Source organism: Vanessa cardui, chromosome 10, assembly GCF_905220365.1.
Source record: "Vanessa cardui chromosome 10, ilVanCard2.1, whole genome shotgun sequence".
In the NCBI taxonomy this organism is placed as follows: domain Eukaryota; kingdom Metazoa; phylum Arthropoda; class Insecta; order Lepidoptera; family Nymphalidae; genus Vanessa; species Vanessa cardui.
In genome coordinates this window covers 14,259,990-14,279,465 of record NC_061132.1, presented here as the reverse complement: position 1 = coordinate 14,279,465, position 19,476 = coordinate 14,259,990, and the positions used below count along the sequence as shown (strand labels likewise).

The 19,476-nt window shown below is 33.9% G+C and overlaps 1 protein-coding gene across 1 annotated transcript; it reads right to left on the bottom strand.

Annotated features, from left to right (window-relative positions):
• Nucleotides 1-19,271, bottom strand: LOC124533011 (neo-calmodulin). The gene is made up of 8 exons (XM_047108172.1): nucleotides 19,194-19,271; nucleotides 14,014-14,137; nucleotides 13,074-13,174; nucleotides 4,105-4,238; nucleotides 2,312-2,455; nucleotides 1,491-1,700; nucleotides 872-928; nucleotides 1-290 (listed from the first exon to the last, which is right to left on the bottom strand). The coding sequence occupies exons 2-8, from the start codon at nucleotides 14,014-14,016 to the stop codon at nucleotides 181-183; spliced, it is 759 nt and encodes a 252-aa protein (XP_046964128.1). The 5' UTR covers nucleotides 14,017-14,137; nucleotides 19,194-19,271; the 3' UTR covers nucleotides 1-180.
• Nucleotides 19,272-19,476: the final 205 nt, after the last annotated feature.

The following is a 19,476-nucleotide window of genomic DNA, read 5'->3' as shown; positions in this document are numbered from 1 at the left end:
GCGTTCAATTTAAATGTAAGAAAGTTATAGTTCATAAAGATTATTCCATAGCAGACATGCTGATCAATCGGCCTAAGGTTGTCGTCACAACCACGTCACAACTAATGTTGGCATTACTTTATTAATACCATCAGTTGTTAATTAATCTAATCATAAGCTTAGGACAAAATAGGATATGGATTAATTAGCAGCCACCGGTCTCGCTAGGAGTATGTCCGTTCCTTCGTTCAGATCCTCGTCGTCTTCGTCATCACAAGCGTCTTCTGGTTCGCCGAGTGCTCGGACGAATTCTGTAATTGATACAATAATATATTATGTTCGAATGTTCCACAATGTCAATGAAAATAATTTCTAAAACTTTCTTAGTATAAGTGTATTAAAATTAAAAAAAAAACTTCATTGCAATGGAGAACAATGATACTTTAGCCAAATATTAATAACTACTAATTCACATAATTCTAAGACTCTGCAATAAAGAAGTATACTTTTTTAAGATTGGCAGACACGATGAGGTTACCTGTCACGTGTGTAAGTCGCTTTAGCCCATATATGTAAGGTTTTGTTCCCAACAAACATACGATTACAAAAACCAAGTATTTTTTGGGAAGTAAAGCAAGAGCTAATAAATTATTGTAATACAACCAGACCAGTCTTAAAAGTAACAAACACCCGGGCGTAAGCAGTGCTATCAAGAACTCCCATAACCCCCTTCCCTTCCAAAGATTTTGAAGAAATCTTCTGGTGTTCAGAATTTAGGGTATCGGCAAGGTACCTCTCACATGCAGCAACCGAGTTTTTCGCACGCCCTGCACCCTGGGTTTAGACGGGCCTGATTACAACAGACATATCGTTTGACAAATACTTAACATACCCAAAAAATCAATGCGCCCGTCACCATCGGAATCCACTTCCTTTATCATATCTTCAACTGAAAGATAAAAGTAATTTAAGTACCAAAATACATTTGTGATGATTTTATCTTAAGTACGTGTAAAAGATACATCAATATTATTGTAGATTTTTGATAAACATTCGTAACTATTAACAGGTCACCTTCGATCACAGATAATAAAGAAGAACACTCCATACAATAATAATCGAAGATGTTTGCTTCTTTAGTGTTTATCCTAATTCAAAACCAAATAAAGAAATGTCTGGTATAACATTAAAACCATTCATTTAAAGTGAAAATTTCAGAGGGTGTTTTAGTGAATTGGTAGTAGGCATTTGTAAATAGACTAAATTTTATAAGCAGTTTTCGTAAGCAGCGCCTTTAAGTCATATTTATAATGCAATTATTTTATTTGAAGGATATGTCATATTTTTCTGTATACCAAGTCTCTTTCGATTTAATTTCAGTTTGTATTGTTTTTTTTCGTTTCTATGACTAAATAGCTGTATATCGAGAGAAAAGGTATGGATGGAACATTGATAAGGGTTAGAAATCTTTATAGATTAACTAATAAATCTTAATTAGTATAATTTCTTACTCTCTTCCTCTGAGAGGTCTTCTCCGAGACACTGCAACACGGCTCTGAGGTCGGAAGCACAAATGTACCCCCGGTTGTGTTTATCGAACACCCTGAAGGCGTCTCGCAGCTCCCTCTCCTCCTGCTCAGCAGAGCTGCTCCCCCCACCGGCTCCAGACATGGACTTCGATAGGATATTGACGAATTCCTCGAAACTTACATTCCCATCACCTGATCAAGAAGTGTATTCGTTTTAATTTAGGTATAATATACATTACCTGTGCAAATATTTGAATAGCTTTGCGTAGGATTGTCATCTGAACATACTTTATTCAAGTAGGCTCTTACAAGACTTTCTCAAATGAACTTAGATCTATACATATAATAAAATTGGGGTGTCTGTTTGTAATATTAAAATAGCCCTTTTTTGCTCAATGCATGTGTATTTATACACGGTACATATACCAAAAAAACATTTTTTACTATTTTTGTCGGTCTGTCTGTCTGTCTTTTTATTCCGGCTAATCTCTGGAACGGCTGGACCGATTTTGACGGTACTTTCACTGGCAGATAACTGATATAGGAAGAATAGGAAGTAACTTAGGCTACAATAATATTTCTGTTTTGTTAAATTCAAACGCGTACATGGTCGTGGGCACAGCTTCTATTAAATAAAATATAATATACTATTCACATCGTGCGAGCTTCTAAATTTAAGATAATCTTGTGTATTACCTAAAAGTTAGAAGCGAAGAACAATATGCTTTATCTAGTTGTGATAAATCCTTACAGTCAGTAAATTAACACCAAATTTTTGTCTGATGAGGCTGTTTTAACCTTACCGTCGCTATCAACCTCTTGCAGCATGTCATGTAACTCCTCGACCCTCGCGAACTGGCCGAGACTGCGCATAACACGACCCAGTTCTTCCTTGGTGATGGTACCGTCGCCATCTTTGTCGAAGAGGCGGAACGCTTCACGGAATTCTGGCAATTCATTACAAATAATGTTGATAAAATATCATTTACTATTGACATATAAATAATGTACATCCTTATATATTAATTAAATATACACTTAATTTAGAAAATCTCATCTGTATGTTTGTTGGTTGGTATATTTTACAGACAATATTTTGGTTGCCGAAAAATATTCTGTCCTTATCAAGTAACACCGTCAGTAGTTTTGATTGAGCAACACATATATTAGTGTTCATTAAGTAACATCAGCATTTGGTCTGAGAGCTTTGTTTGGATTCCGTTTGGATAAGTACCACAAGCCAGTGATTAGTTAAAATTATATACGCAAACGAATCAAATTATTCCATATAACCACAAATTATTCAATATAACCACATTTGGTAGCGTCAAAAAAGAATTACGAGGGTATTTATAATTTAAAAATCAAAATTTCAAAACGCACACGTTGAGATAAATAATAATTTATTTCAGTAAAATAAGTTAGTGTAATATTTTATTCCTTGCATCGCCAATGCGCTATCTTGGGTATTAAGATGTTATGTCCCTTTAGCCTGTTACACTGGATTACTCACCCTTCAAACCGGAATAAAACAATACTGATTACTGATGTTTGGCGTTAGACCATCTGATCAGTGGGTGGTTTTATATGATTTAACATAATAGTCCATCTGTCCGTTTATCAACAATATTATACAAAAGCGTTTCAAAATAACTTAAAGCCTAGATTAGTGGTAAACTATGAACACGCAGTCTGGGTAATGCACGTCACGCTTCACATAGGATTCGTAATATGCATTTATAATGCTTTGCGGTAATTGAAGCTGTATGCAATAAAAACATATAAAAAGACTATTTTACCGTGAAATTTAACAGATAACTAACATATAACAACATATAGAAAACTGTAATTTTAATCCAGGTAAGATATTTTAATATAGATGTTTAATTATAGCTTATTAATAATTGTTTTCAATTACAATAATAAGACGAATCTGGCTGCGGTACTGGCTTTATTGAAAACAGCAGTGTCGTTATATGAATTAATTATGAGTGAAGTCACAGTAATTGTTGCTTGGAATATATTATATACAGTTTTACTAAACTGTAATATAATAACTGTAATATAATACTTTATATTATAACATGGATAGATATTTTAAATTAGTTTTTTTTAAAGTGCTGTAATATCGAATTGGGACACAATCCTGTAATGATATGTATACAGTGTGCCATTATAAATAAATAAATAAGTGAGTGAGTGAGTGAGTGTCACTACAGTGTCTACTTTTACTAGTTACTGTTGTATATAAAAAAACAAGCGACTCGCCCCGTATTCGCACGGGTACTTTATATGTATCGTGTATATTATGACCAAATTACATAAAACCATTATAAATGGAGCCTATGTGTTATTTTGATGTATAGCCTATATTACTATAAAGTTTTATATCAAATCAAATCTGTCTAATAGTTTTTTCGTGAAAGCGTAAAAACCATACATACATCCTCACAAACTTTTGCATTTATAATATATAATAGTAGGTTTATCTATAGGACAATAACATAGTCAATAACGATTAAGTAAGTTACAATAATTAAGATAAGCAATTGTGTATTCGGATAATTAATTAACTTTTATCATTTTAAGATTTTACCTTTCATTTGAGTGCGCGTGATGCCGGTATTTTCGTCGACTAAGGAAGCTTTCCTGTCGAGCGCGGTGTTGGCAGCCGGCTTCAGGAAGGCGACCTGTCGCTGTGTCGGGCTGATGGAACGCTCAGATAGCTGGCTGGAATTGAATTAAATGAAAATTAAGCTAAAGTTTTCATCAACTTGATCCAAATATATTCAAGTTATTTTTAAATAAACATGCTACTACTCTTGTACCATGGATGAATATCGATGTTACCTACATAATAGGTAAAAATTAAAACAATGGAATATCTGCAATGAATGAAATGAAAAAGTTTTATATAATTGTAATGCAGTAATTCTCGATATAAACTTAACGGTCTCACATGCCACACTTCCGTATCCGGTTTTATAAAAAGAGAGTAAAAAGTTTTCCCTATGGAAACATCAAGGAAAATTAAAACACAATGTACAATGTTTATGTATTCAAACTCAAACCCAAATTGCCTTAGTCAATATCGAATGACACTTATTGATAGTCAAATTAAACACTACTACTGGTTCGGAAATGAGGATACATTGACCTGAGAACCGTCGAAAAAAATCAGCCATTCCATTTTTGTCATATTTACTATTTACATATATTGAATATGAACAGAAATATTCAGCATCGTTTCATTTATATGAAAGAATATTTATCTGTGCAGTACTTTAAACGTAGCTCAACGAACTGTGAAATTTACTAATTTCCGCGCTACAGGCGTTCAATCAACGAACGTGGAGGCGCTGCTTAGGAGCCGGAGATAGTCTAGATTATTTTAATCTACATAATACCGAGCTGATACGGTTCAGCGGTTACACTGAGATTACAAAGCTTCTTTACTTCTATGCATATTCCACCGTACAATAATTTATACCTACTTTTAAGAACGTTAGACCTGATTATTTTCAACTTATTTCAAGATTATAGAGTATAGAGAGAAATGTCGAGCGTATTATGACATAAGCGTTATCTCACTAATTGGATAGTTCCCAATGTTGGTGGCACATTGGTGAAGTAGGGGATCGTAATTGTTTCTATCGCTTTTTTTTTATTTTACTTGGTGATAGGGCAATGTGCAAGCCCGTCTGGGTAGGTACCACCCACTCATCAGTTATTCTACCGCCAAATAACAGTACTCAGTATTGTTGTGTTCCGGTTTGAAGGGTGTGTGAGCCAGTGTAACTACAGGCACAGGGACATAACATCTTAGTTCCCAAGGCTGGTGGCACAGTGACGATGTAAGGAATAGTTAATATTTGTTACAGCGTCATTGTCTATGGGTGATGGTGACCACTTACCATCAGGTGGCCCATATGCTCGTCCGCCAACCTATAACATAAAAAAATCACCTATGTCTATGGATGGTGGGAAGTAGCTAACGGTCTGCTTAAATTAAAAAATAAACAATGTTTTTGGTAATTAACATACATTAACATTACTAAGGTAACATTTTCATTACTAAAATATTTACTGTTCTCATTTTCAACAAATATTAACTCGCGAAGTAATGTATGCGAGACCTCTAAAGTTTTATATTTACGAGTATACTTCAAACATGTGGTTATACTTGGAAGTAATTTCGGAACGGAAATCTGAAAATAAATCTCTAAATCAGTTGAAATTGATTTTGTCCTCTCAATTATTTTTATTTATCAATTGATATTTAATATATGGAATTGGCAAATAGACGACGGGTCTTATAGATAGATAATCGTTCGACACTCGTTATTCTTCCGACGCGTTCGATTAAAGCCCACGCGATTGGGCCGCCGGTGCGAGCGCTATGACCATCATTTTCCTTTTTGCCTTTACGTAATTAGACCCCTGAAGAACCGCCATACTGGTACAAATGACCAAATATTTTTTCACTATCATCTCCCGGTCTATAGACATTAGCACTGTTAAAAATATTAACCATCCTCTGTATTGTCAATGCGGCATCCATCTAGCCTTTTAAGATCTAAAATGTTATGTCCCTTGTGCATGCAAAACGGTATTCTTATAAATTACAATATACAACTGGGCAATTTATGTTTGTAAAAATTATAAAAAGGTATAATTTTCGCATTGATAGTTTATTTCAAACAAAAGGGTCTGCAAAACTTAAGAAGTTCTTTAAAGCGCTGGAAAAATACATTTGTCCAAGATACTGTGATACAGCTAAGCTACTTGAATTGCAAACTGTTAATTAAACGTTTATAATCAGAGTCGGATTTAAAGGTCTGGAGCCTGGAGGCCCCCGGGCCACAAAGCAGTGGGGGCCCTAGACAAACAGAAGCGTGAATACCGTAATAATCATATTATTATGAATTAATTAGGTTTTTATTATTTCAATCAGTCAGCTATGATTTATTTACTTTTATCGGTAACTTTTAAAATATTAAGTAGTAACATTATTGCAGAAGCCGTACCAAGCCACCCACAGTTGAGCGACAACCTGCATATCTACCATATGTGAAAGGAGTTACAGACAGGATTGGCAACATCTTGAAGCGAGCTTCGATTAAAACCGTTTACAAGCCTCATAAGAAAGTGAGCCAGTTCTTGAGACCTATCAAGAGTAATATCCCTTTACAAACTGCAGGAGTATATAAACTCGAATGTGAGTGTGGTTTATCTTACATAGGCCAAACAAAGAGAAGCATCGGTACCAGGGTCAAGGAACATATAGGAGATGTCAAAAATAGGCGTTCTTCAAAGTCTGCAGTCTGTGAACATGCTCTGGATAAACCTAACCATTTTATCCGATTTGATAAACCACAGATCCTCGCTAGAGAACACAGATTCATTCCTAGAATGATACGCGAGGCTATTGAAATTCAAAAACATCCGAACTTCAATAGAGAAGATGGTTGGAGACTCTCTAACACCTGGGATCCACTTATTAAAAATTTAAAATCCCAAATCCAACAGACTGCAAGACCTAAAGATACAGTTAGTGCCTTCTGCGTGCAACCGGTGCAACGTTACTCAAGACATCAATTGAGAAATCGTTGGCGGTAGTTGTTAATAATATTTCCTTTGTTCTTCAAATAGACAAATGTCATCTTAGTCTACCCGTGACCACGAACACTGCAAAGTGCTCGAAACGTCGGGATGTTTAAAAATAATTAATATACGCGATTCATCCGTTATAATTAGTTTTATTTAAATGAGTAACATTATTATAATTTGGTATTGTATTAGTAACATTACTATATCTCGGTATTTGTTAACTCGTTGAAAACTGACGTGGCCCCCTCATGTGGAGGCCCCAGGGCAGTTGCCCCAGTTGCCCCCCTCTAAATACGGCCCTGTTTATAATTATGGTATGTAATGAGAATAATGTAACAATTATTAATCAACTAATTCAGTAAATCTTAGTGTCTCACTTTGTCAAAACATTTTACTTGAAGCAAACATTGCCTGCGCTAAACGAAGAGTCATTTGTCAAACACGACGTGAAGTTAATTGCGATTCACCAGCGGCGTTTATGTGCATATTAGATATGTACAATGTTACTTAAATGGTATTTGTCTTAACTTGATGCTTATTTCTTTTTATGTACAAACTCATTTTACGATATAATGAAAGTAGATGAATAGGTTCGGTGGCCAATAAGGACCAAGAATAATCCTGTTAGATAATATTTAAATGGCATTCTGTTCACGGTTTTTTTGGTTCATTCTTTTTCCTGTAGGGCTATTCTGTAAAAACGAACTGGAATCTCACCGCACAACACGAGAATAAAATGCCAGGATCTGATATGTGAAATTTTCTAGAATAATTATAAAATTTCTAGGATACACGTATCACAAAAAAATACCTGGGTTCCGGTTTTATCAGAGGACATATCTCATCATATTTAAATAAAAAAAAAATATTGCAAAAAATGGCATTGTAAATCTCTTTATTTAAAAACAGCAATGCGAGTTTAGCCGTTCTCTCGCTGGAGGCTGTTGTTCAAAACGGTGGTCGTATTTCAATTCTCTCGTTTATCAAGTTTACTTGAATAAAATTAATTTGATTCGATTGCAATGGCGCGTCGCTGAAGAACAGTTGTCAAGATATCACGATTTTAAATGTAAGATACGAATTACATTCTCACAGAAAGGCTGCTGTTAATTAATAACATATAATTCTTACGAAAAAAACGTGAATGAGGCATAAAGTACCCTATTTTACGAAAATGTCAATACACTGACTTTAAAAATGTCAATACATTATTACAAAAGTAGTTTATTTAGCGTATTTATTACGGTATTTGTTTATTGACGTTGCTTTTAACTGGACTATATCGTATAAATCATCCCTATATATCCTTATACCATCAAAACTATAGTATGAGGACAGAAGTCGCTTTAATTCTTGCTTTATCGCAGTAAAAGGTTTAAGCAAATTAAAATTCCGTCGTCGCGCGACTAGCGGTATGTCTATCCCCTGATCCAATTTCTTTTATGGCACAAACTTCGCATGAATAAAATGTCACAAACTTCAGACAAAGAGGATTTCTTTTGTGTGTCACTGGGGTGTCATACTCATTCATTTGACGACAGAATAGATTGTCTACAATACTTGCGCAACATTATAAAAATGAACTAAAACATATTTCTTTAAATAAATATAATTTAGCGTCAACATCCTATACATCCCACTGCGAGGCTAAGAAATCTTTCTTGAAGGAGATTTTAATTTTATTCCTCTGCTCCAATTCGTTTCACAATGCACACACAATTCCCGAACAGGCAAGTTTCCTCACGATGTTTTCCGTAACCACGCTGTACTTTCTAAACATAAATAAAATAGAATATAATAAATGTAAAGTTGAAAGCTACATTATTAGTTGTGAAATATCACATTTTTAACCGACTTCAAAAAAAGGAGGAGGTTCTCAATTCGTCGGGGCCTTTTTTTTTTATTTTTTATGTATGTTACCGAATTACTCGAAGATGGCTGGGCCGATTTTGCAATTATTTTTTTTTTGAAAGGGCATGTCTTACAGGTGGTCCCATTGTCAGGAGATCAGGATCTGATGATGGGATCCTGGAGAAATCGAGGGAACTCCTCAAAATTTTATAGGCACACCTATAGTGATTTCGGTTTTATTCAAAGTGCCTTGGTCATATGCTCACGAAAAGTGACATTTGATGAAGTGGAACTGATGATGAAGACCACAACTGGTAATCATAACCTATTAGTAAGTAACTATTTTACGGGTTTAGTTCTATTTCTTTAAGATAGTCGTCAAGCAATTGATGTTAGTAAACATGCCTATGATGAAGTCTAGCTGATGGTGGACTACCAGGAGAACTCCTCAATGATTAACAGCATTGCATCGGGAAAAATGGTATTGTCTAATTGGCGATGAGCAGTTAACATTAGGCTATTGTAACTTAGGTAACGCTTAATTTGAGTTGCAGTCCACATCGTATTGAAACGGCGTTGAGTTATGTTTAGAGTCGAAAGCCGAAATGTACTGAGTATAATAAAGTGAATGACAAACACTACCAATTGTAATTATAAATAACAAAACAACACTGAAAAGCAGTAAATAAATTTTTATAAATAAAAAAAAACCGCCTTCAAAAATGAACTAAAAAGAAAAAAATAATCAGTTACATCCATATCCAATTTACGATTTTTTAATCACCTTTTGAAGTCGGTGCCAACAAAGTAAATAAATTCCTATATTGAAATCATTTAACTTGTATCCATAGTAAGGTTTGTCTAATGGTGTCATCTATACAATAAATAGATTTAGTTTTTGTATGTATGTATTATGTACCTATTTTAGCAATGTTGGCACCGACTTTGAGAGGTGATTAAAAAATCGTAAATTGGATATGGATGTAACTGATTATTTTTTTCTTTTTAGTTCATTTTTGAAGGCGGTTTTTTTTATTTATAAAAATTTTAAATATATATACACGATGGTTAAAACTTTTTTAATAGCTAGAAAGATTTAGATGAAATTTCATATGTTGATAGTCCCGGCAGTGCCGGCGTTAGGGAGGGACGCGATGGGGCGACGACCCAGGGCGCCAAATAATAAAAAATATTTAAAAAAAATTACTTTCTACGTCCACGTCGCTAGCCTCTGGGTCACTGAAATCTTTATACACGTTCACATTGGCTCCATCCAATCCAATCCATCAGCCCATTTCCGTCCACTGCTGGACATAGGCCTCTCCAATTGCACGCCACTGAGATCGTTCTTGGCCTACTCGTTACACACTGGTTCAGGGTTCATAAAAATATTAACACCCGATTTTGATTTCCTTAAGTGAACCGAGTGGGCGCCAAAATATTCTTGCCTAACGTGTCAATCCCTCTAACGCCGGCACTGAGTCTCGGAGAAATAATAAGGCTACTTTTTTTATAACACCTCTCAAAGAGGTAAAAAGAGTGTAAAGGTTTATATGTTATAAAATTTTATAAATTTCGCACGGGTAAGACGACATATAATATAGAAAATACGAGAGTATAAAATATCTTCAGGGTACAGCTATCGTTGAATCATGAAACCAAGTGATCAAAAATCGACCCTTTTTTTTCTCGCTGGAAAAACGCTTTACGCGCTTCCCCCACGTGATGGAAAGTGGGGGGGGTGGTGGTACTCCCCGATTTCCTGGACGCCGAGTGCGCCCAGGTCCACCGGGTTTACCCACTAAAAAACCAGCGGTACCCTTTCCGTCGTTCAGCGGGCGCCACGGGATCGCTTACGCATGCTACCGTGACGCCCTGAGAACAATCAAAAATCGACCCAGGTACACTCTTAATAGGGCCAAATAGTTTATAGACAGTTCGTTTTGTCGTTCCCGATTTATAAAATCCATAAACACATTCTGTTCAGATTTCCAATAATGCAGGTTAAACCCGAATTTTTATTTTAGCCTGACACACTTGTTTGTTTTCAAGCGTTGTTACACGCGACGACTCTAAATATATAGAACAAAGACAAGCTAAAGATGACGATGATGAATTAGATCTGTGATCGTATAAAATAAAAAAAAATACAGACGAATTGATAACCTCCTCCTTTTGGAAGTCGGTTGAAAACTGAAAATAAATACTGACAGATTTTTATAGACAGTAGTAATCCAACTAAATATATTTACTATAATAATTTTCTAATACCAATTACTTATAAAGTAACAACAACAACGTCCAGGCAGGATACATTACATACATATATAATTGTATTTAGCTAATATGATTTTATTTTTTAAATGCTGAAAAATCTACTTTCCGTACTTGTGGTAGCTTCACTTGATTGTTAAATGACGATTCAAAAGTGCTTGTAAAAGCCCACTTGAATAGAGTGGGAAATTTACAGGGTGAACAAATTAAAAAAAAATTTGATTAGTCTGTAAATTTCCCACAGCTTGGCTAAGGCCTCATCTCCCTTTGCGGAACATTAATTCAAGGTTCGAACATATTCCAACACGCTGTTCCAATGTGTGTTGTTGGAATACATATGTGGCAGAATTTCTATGACACAAGCAGTTTTCCTCACGATGTTCTCTTTCACCGCCGAGCACGAGATGAATTAAAACACAAATTAAGCACATGAATATTTCAGCTTTCCTGAGTTTCAACCCGCAATCATCGGTTAAGATGCACGCGTTCTAACCACTGGGCCATCTCGGATCAAACTAAAAAAAAAGTTATGCGAATTTATTAGTTATAAGAAAAATTCTTTAAAAAAATCTAAAAAAAAGTAAGACGAGTTTTTTATTACGATAACATTTTAATTGCAAGTAATTTATACAAATGGCATAACGCCCTCCTCCTACTATTGGCAAATTGCATTGAATACATAAATCTAAGGTCTTCGATTGAAATAGACTACCTATACTACAATTATGTATTTTTTTTATCAACATTTCTTACGTCAGTCTCGATAGAATTGCATGCACGTTGCATAACGCCATGCAAGCGCTGTGTGCTTTGTTAGAACGCATCCGTTCGAGACAGGGCTACAATAATCCCCCCTTGGGGATTTTATTATGCGTGATCGCGAAGCAAGCTTTTGTTCCGGTGTGTATTGATCGTCATTCAGTCATTTTTATATCAATATATATGCCTGGATTTATTATTTTATATATACTTGTAAACACATATTTTAAGATTTTGATATATAAAGGAAAAAGCAAAAGTTGTTGATAAAGACGGATAATTAAGAACAAAACAATGAATATCAGATACTTTCAGATGTTTTGGGCGGAAAGTACAAACTTTCTCATCAACACTGGTCGTTACTGGCTTTCTAAACCCATTAATTTATCATCATGATAAATGTATGTTCAGGATTAACTGAATATTTTATTCGTAATCCGGGTAGCTCATGGTTCCGCTTTTAATATTTTTAACGTAAACGAATAATTTGTAGTAACATTATCAGTATGAATTAAATATTGTCTAAATTTGAGCAATTTTTTTCGACGGAATTCTTAGTTTTTTGGGCATTTATAACCGGTTTTAAAAATATAGGGTTCTAAATTCTTTAATGAATATAATAACATTTTATCATATGTTTTGGATTATTGAAACAATTTAGTTATTTCTTTTTGATTGATGAAATTCATCGGTGTTAAAAATTGTTTAGAATATAAAGGGTACGTTCAGACATGTTTATTTTTGTGTTATTTTTTGGTAAAGTTTCGAAGTATAGTTTTGTAAAATGTCGCACCAATTTAACTTGTAAAACATAGTTAAATATAGTCTATTTTGATTGCATATGCATTTAACCAACTTTTTCAATTCCTTATTTCGTATAATTATTCTTGCTTTTGTTGTTTGTTTTGCAAAATGAAAATGGAAATAAAAATATATGTATTTTCATACTTCTCATTTGCTGCAATTCTTAAATTCATTCAATAAACCTGTTTTGGTTTCTATTTTGTATAGTTAATCAGTAATTATAAATTAATAATACAACTTATTGTAGAGTTTTTAAGTATGACTTACCTCTCCGAAGGGCTAACAGCGAAGTTCACTGTCGGGGTCCCCCTATTGTCTGGCCGGCTCTCGTCCGGCGGGCCGGGCTCCGTATTGCTCGTTTGTCGAGTCTACGCGGGCAAAATACAGAATATAAAAGAATCTTTTGTATTGTTATAACGGAGGCCATTTTCTTTGAAATGTTTTACAATAAACTCGAATGTCGCAATGCACTTTAAAATATTAAAATAATGTTTACGAATTAATATAAAGAATCTATATTTTATATTAATATTATAAATGTGAATGTAACTCCTCTGTCCGTCTGTCGGTCTTTCACGACCAAACCGCTGAACCGAATGTGATGAAATTTGGTATGAAGCAAACTTGAACTCCAATAAAGGTCATTTTTCCCTGACACATGACAACCAACACCCTAAAACTACTAGTATGTTATACTTTTTTATGACTGTGTTAGAATTATTCCAAATCAATCATGTATTGTAGAATCTAACTTTTTTATAATTTTGAATACTTTAAACTATGATGATTTTTTTAATTTAGAGATTTGAAACTATTTTATTTTCCAGTTAAGAACCAAGAACCAAGAACAAATCAAACAAAGGGTTCAGGGAATATAATTTAACTTGACAATCACTGTGAATGTTACAATAGAGATTCCAGGATTGCCAAGGTTAGTAGCGATTTTTATGAATATTTGCCATCAAACAACCTTTAGAAAAACATCAGAATTCTTAATTTGAATTATATTCCTAATTTAAATCAAGTTCTTAATTAAAATTTATAAAAGGAAGATCCTAAACACATTTTCTTTTCTCAACTTATAAGCAACCAGTAGCGTAACCATACCATTTATATAATTTTTTTTTCTAACAGGCATTAGGGGGTTGGATAAGGCTGTTAGTCCATAGACCAAACACAAAGCCATCTATAAATACTGAAGACTTACCATGATGCCCTTCAACTGATTCACCAATGGTGAATCAGCAAAGAAGTTGTTCACCGCGGAGAATATTTTTGTGTGTTGACGTGCCGTTTTGCAGCAGGCGTCTCGACGCCCGCGTAACAGTTACCTTAATCAGAAACAATCCATTTCATTCAGCGATACATTTTTCTTAATTTAACAAACAATTTATGGTATTTAAATTCAATTATTACAGTTATTAATACGGGATATATACCATGTTTCTTATTTTTATTTGATGGAGCTGGATATTTCTATATTGTTTATGAATGTCTTGTTCACGAGACAGTTTGCGGGTAGATATTGAAGGCATTAGAAGTGTGCATATCATCCAGCAAACGTCAAACACTTCTAATGTAATTCGTACATAATGTCGAAATATCGAGAACCATCAAATATCCCGTTTTTAATAATAAAAAATTTTAACAAAAAGAAAAACCGACTTCAAACAAAACACTATTTTAAAACAAATGAATATGCACGAAAAAGTAAAATAAATAATTGCGTATTCAACATATTTTTTAGAGTCTTCCTAAGTTAAATGAAATGAAAAATATTAGACTACTTAAAAGTCGATTAACGATTATATCATGTAGTTATAGTTATTGGCATATTTGGAGCCGGTGTCAGCCACGGTGCCCTTGCCCCAACAATCAAAAGAAAGAAGCGATACGAGCCCCTTGATTGATCCAGTATATTATTGTGTAAAAGGTAATTTGTAAAAAACATATTTGTTAAAGTATTCTCGTATTGTTTTTTGATAGATATACTGTAGGGTTTTATTGGCTGACACCGACTCCAAATATAACAATAATTATAACTGTTATTCAATTGTTATTCAATTGTTTTTCAAAAAGATTTATCTATAACATATGTAGTTGGGGTTATCAGTTCGTATATAATGTATCAGTTAAAGAGGTAAGGGATTTAAAGGTTTCAGGCCAATTAAGCATCTATGTTCTTTCGAATATCTGACAGATAATAAATCAACCTTTTAAAAATGTTGCTTCCAATTTTAAAAATTTACTTAAATTGATTTAATATATAATAGAGTTGTATGAAGGCATATACAGTAATAATAATTACTATTAGACAACATTATGAGCCCCAAGTGAACACGTTAGGGCTTAGTATGCTCAGTGCGAGCTCTCCCACGCTTATTACGCTGTACTTTAACAACTCTCGCGACACAATAGAATAAACGATACATTAGTATCATAATTGACGGTATAGGGGCGTATTCATCAGCTAAATAAGCCGAGATTTTGCGTTCCGTGATTAAGTCATTTAACACAATTGAATGGAACAACTTCATGTTGGAAATTTATATGGGTACGGTGAGAAGACCAAGTTAAAGAGAATCCTACTGACAATTGCGAGTTTACCCGACCGAGTACCATTGGTATTTTATGTAGTTCTATGTATATTGAAACGAAGGCCTCTTTCATTTGCTGTAGTTTTTTTATGGTATAGGTTGGCGGACGAGCATATGGTCCACCTGATGGTAAGTGGTCACCATTACCCATAGACAATGACGCTGTAAGAAATATTAACGACTCCTTACATCGTCAATGCGCCACCAACCTTGGGAACTAAGATGTTATGTCCCTTGTGCCTGTAGTTACACTGGCTCAGTCATTCTTCAAAACGGAACACAACAATACTGAGAACTGTTGTTTGGCGGTAGAATATCTGTAGAGTGGGTGGTACCTGCCCAGACGGGCTTGCACAAACCCCTACCACCAAGTAACAGAAAGTAGTATATGAATTATTCAAGTAGATTAAGAATGAGTTTCTAATCTGCAGTGCGATTCTGTATAAAAAACATTTCGTATCTCATTCGTGAAATTTTGACAACTGATTTAAAGTGATACATCATTTTTATAGGTATATTTTCTAATTTTTATAGTCAACTAGCGACCCGCCCTGGCTTCGCACGGATGCAATGCTAAATATGCTACAGATTTTTCCTTGTTTTTTTACTGTATTCGAGAAGAAGGATTTTGTATATAAAACATGGAGTATTATATACAAAATCCTTCTTTCGTTAATCTTCTTCCTTCTAATGACTCTATATATTAAATATATATGTAATTGTCACATTGAACATTCTGGCACTTTAAACCCGTGATCTGCGGTGAGATTCGAGTTTCTTGTTACAGAATAGCCCTTCAGTATTAATATTTTGGCTACTCTGCAGGGCGAGGTGTCTGAAAAACAGTCATTACAGAAACGCAAAATAATTATAATTATAAAATATGATAACAGTATGAAATAAAATTAAAATTCGATTTAATTAATGTATCGTGCAATTAATGCAATGTAATTAAATTCGCAAATGACGAAGCGAAACCACATAAAAAAACATATCCTCGATAAATGGCTCGTACAGGAGATACAATCAATACCAAAAATATAAATGCGAAAGTAACTTTGTCTATCTGTATGTACGTTACGCTTGTACGGCCAAACTACTGAACCGATTTTGATGAAATTGGTTATGAAGCGAGCTTGCACCCTTCTTTATACCTTACACCTGACTACCGGCCTCTAAAACGCAATTAAAACTGCAAGCGACACTAGTATGTAATAAAAAAGATTTATATTAATATTTACTTGGTGGTAGGGCTTCGCGCAAGCCCGCCTGGATAGATACCACCCACTCATCATAGATATTCTACCGCTAAACAACATTACGCAGTATTGTTGTGTTCCGGTTTGAAGGGTGAGTGAGCCAGTGTAACTACAGGCACAAGGGACATAGCATCTTATAGAGAATAGTTAATATTTCTCACAGCGTCATTGTCTATGGGTGTGGTGACCACTTACCATCAGGTGGCCTATACGCTCGTCCGACAACCTATTCCATAATATATAAAAGGTAGTCTTTACTCTATTCCAACCACAAGAAAAGACAAAGCAAATAAAAAACATTTGACATAAATTTAGCGCGATATCATTGATCGTTTCATTAATCTATGATATTCACTATGAAAGTGCGAAAAAATTGTGATTTAAACGTCGAAAAACTGTTATCGGAATTTTGCAAGTGAAATTAAACTGAAAATAAGTGATAAGTGTAATATTGTTGTATTATTAATAAAGAAATGTTAATCATTAATTCTTAGTAGTAACAATACAGCTGAATTAAATACGTAATTCAAATATTTTTCCCACTTCCATTGGAGTAGTCTATATACGTGATATTCCTGTATAAAGTAAAAAAAAGTAACAGCCTGTAAATTTCCCACTGCTGGGCTAAGGCCTTCTCTCCCATTAAGGAAAGGGTTTGGAATATATTCCACCACGCTATTCTAGTGCGGGTTAGTGGAATGCACATGTGACAGAATTTCGATGAAATTAGACACATACAGGTTTCCTCACGATGTTTTCCTTCACCGCCAGGCACGAGATGAATTATAAACACATATTAAGCACATATATAGTGGTGTTTGCCTGGGTTTGAACCCGCAATCTTCGGTTACGATGCACGCTTTGTAACTACTGGACCATCTCAGCTCATCCCTGTATATAATAAATAAATAATAGTGTGCAAAAATAACATAAAGAATATCCTTTATCGTGTCATCTCCTTATTCGTATATTTATCATTACGCAATAACATTACGACAAAGATTAAATAGATACAATATACTATATAAATTCATATCATTGTAAATTATATTGTAATAGAATTATTAATAATATTTAACATTATTATCAAAATTATCATTCACGTTATAAAATGTTATTGCATAATTTTAATAAAATACTGCATTACTAATTTTATAACCGTGTTAGTTTACTACGAGTTATTATTTAACTTCAGTTTTCAATATTTGGCTTGGAAGTTGCAACTTAATTCGAAACCAGCTTCACACACTGGATTAAGCTGAAATTCTACGCATATGTAGTTGGTCAGATCGTATATAATGCATCAGTTGAAGAGGTAAGGGGTTTAAAGGGGTAATAAATTGACTTGATAATTAGTATTTTAAGGATGTTAAAATATTGTCATCTTTTTAAAGTTAATGCTAAGCACAAACCGACACCCAGAGGTGGTCACACACCCAAATGACGATCCCGACTCCATAACAATATGTTACATTATATTTTTCTTTTTTTGAATTTTTTTCGTTTTTATGAATTAAGTTTATTTGCGAATTAAGTAAAAGTTTAGTATAGTTAAATAGCTTGGGGGTAAAAATGACTATTATGTCATATCTTCTTCCCAGCTCTCTTTATCCCTTTTGCAGAGTTAAGTATAGTATATAACTGTTTTTTTATTATATATTTTTTTTATAACCATCAATCTGGATGTTCGCAAATGCCATACGTTTCGCGGTAGCCAGTATTTTTTTAAAAGCTATAAGATAATCCCATTTATTTAATTCATATTTAAGTTCCGGCCATAAAGGTTGGCAGGTAAGTTCCTATAGCGATAAGGCCTCCTGTACACGCTTCTAAGTCGATTCTCGCTTCTAAATACGATTTACATAAAAAAATATGGTATTTTTTATGTAAATCGTTGATAATAATATAAAATATGAAAATGGGAACCCTCTTAAACAAAAATATTATCCACTTATTTTTATTAAATTTTGTTAATGCAACATTCTTATTATTGTATCTCTCAGACTTATGCACTGTACTGTACTTGTTGTTTTATATTATTTTTACAAACATATGTATATAAAAAGATTTTACCCTGAGGGGGTCCGCAAATTAAAATAGTTCAATTTATGTATGTATGTGATTCCATGTTTCAACCCTTACGATAAACATTAACTTAAATCACGAAAATTTAATTTAAATTGATATGTATAACCACAGGACACAGCTCCTCTTTAATTCAAGTAGTTTTTCATTGTCATTTATATTATTAATTTGCCCTTTATATAAATAGTAATTATCTTTGTGTTTATAAATTATACTTAATTCTACATTTATAAGAAGACATAAAAAAGATATATTTTAACAAAAATAAATTCGATGTCAGGTAAATCTTGAGACGCTTCAGTTTTCATCAAGTGCAATAAATTTTAATGAACAATTAGGTACACTGGATCGTTGTAATATAAATCCCTACTTATAGTATACAAATAACCTCGCTTAACAGAAACAATACGTAATATGATTAAGAACTTAGCTTACTTTTTATTTACCTTAATGTTATTGTGTTAAAGCACTATTTTGATTGAGCTGTACCGGAGCTAACCCACGCACAGGTGATTAATCGAAAGCTACAAAGGTACTGATAGAAGCTGGGTCCAGAACACGATGTCAAAATATTCGCGCATGCGTATTTAAATGGGTGGTTTAAAGTGGCATTTCGCTGTGGCGTTTTCTGTGACTTAAAATATACTGCGAATTTTAGATTGAGAAATCGTAGTTAAAATTGAACTTTTATTGTTTTTATCTTGTAGGGTCTTGTTACCTAAATACTTG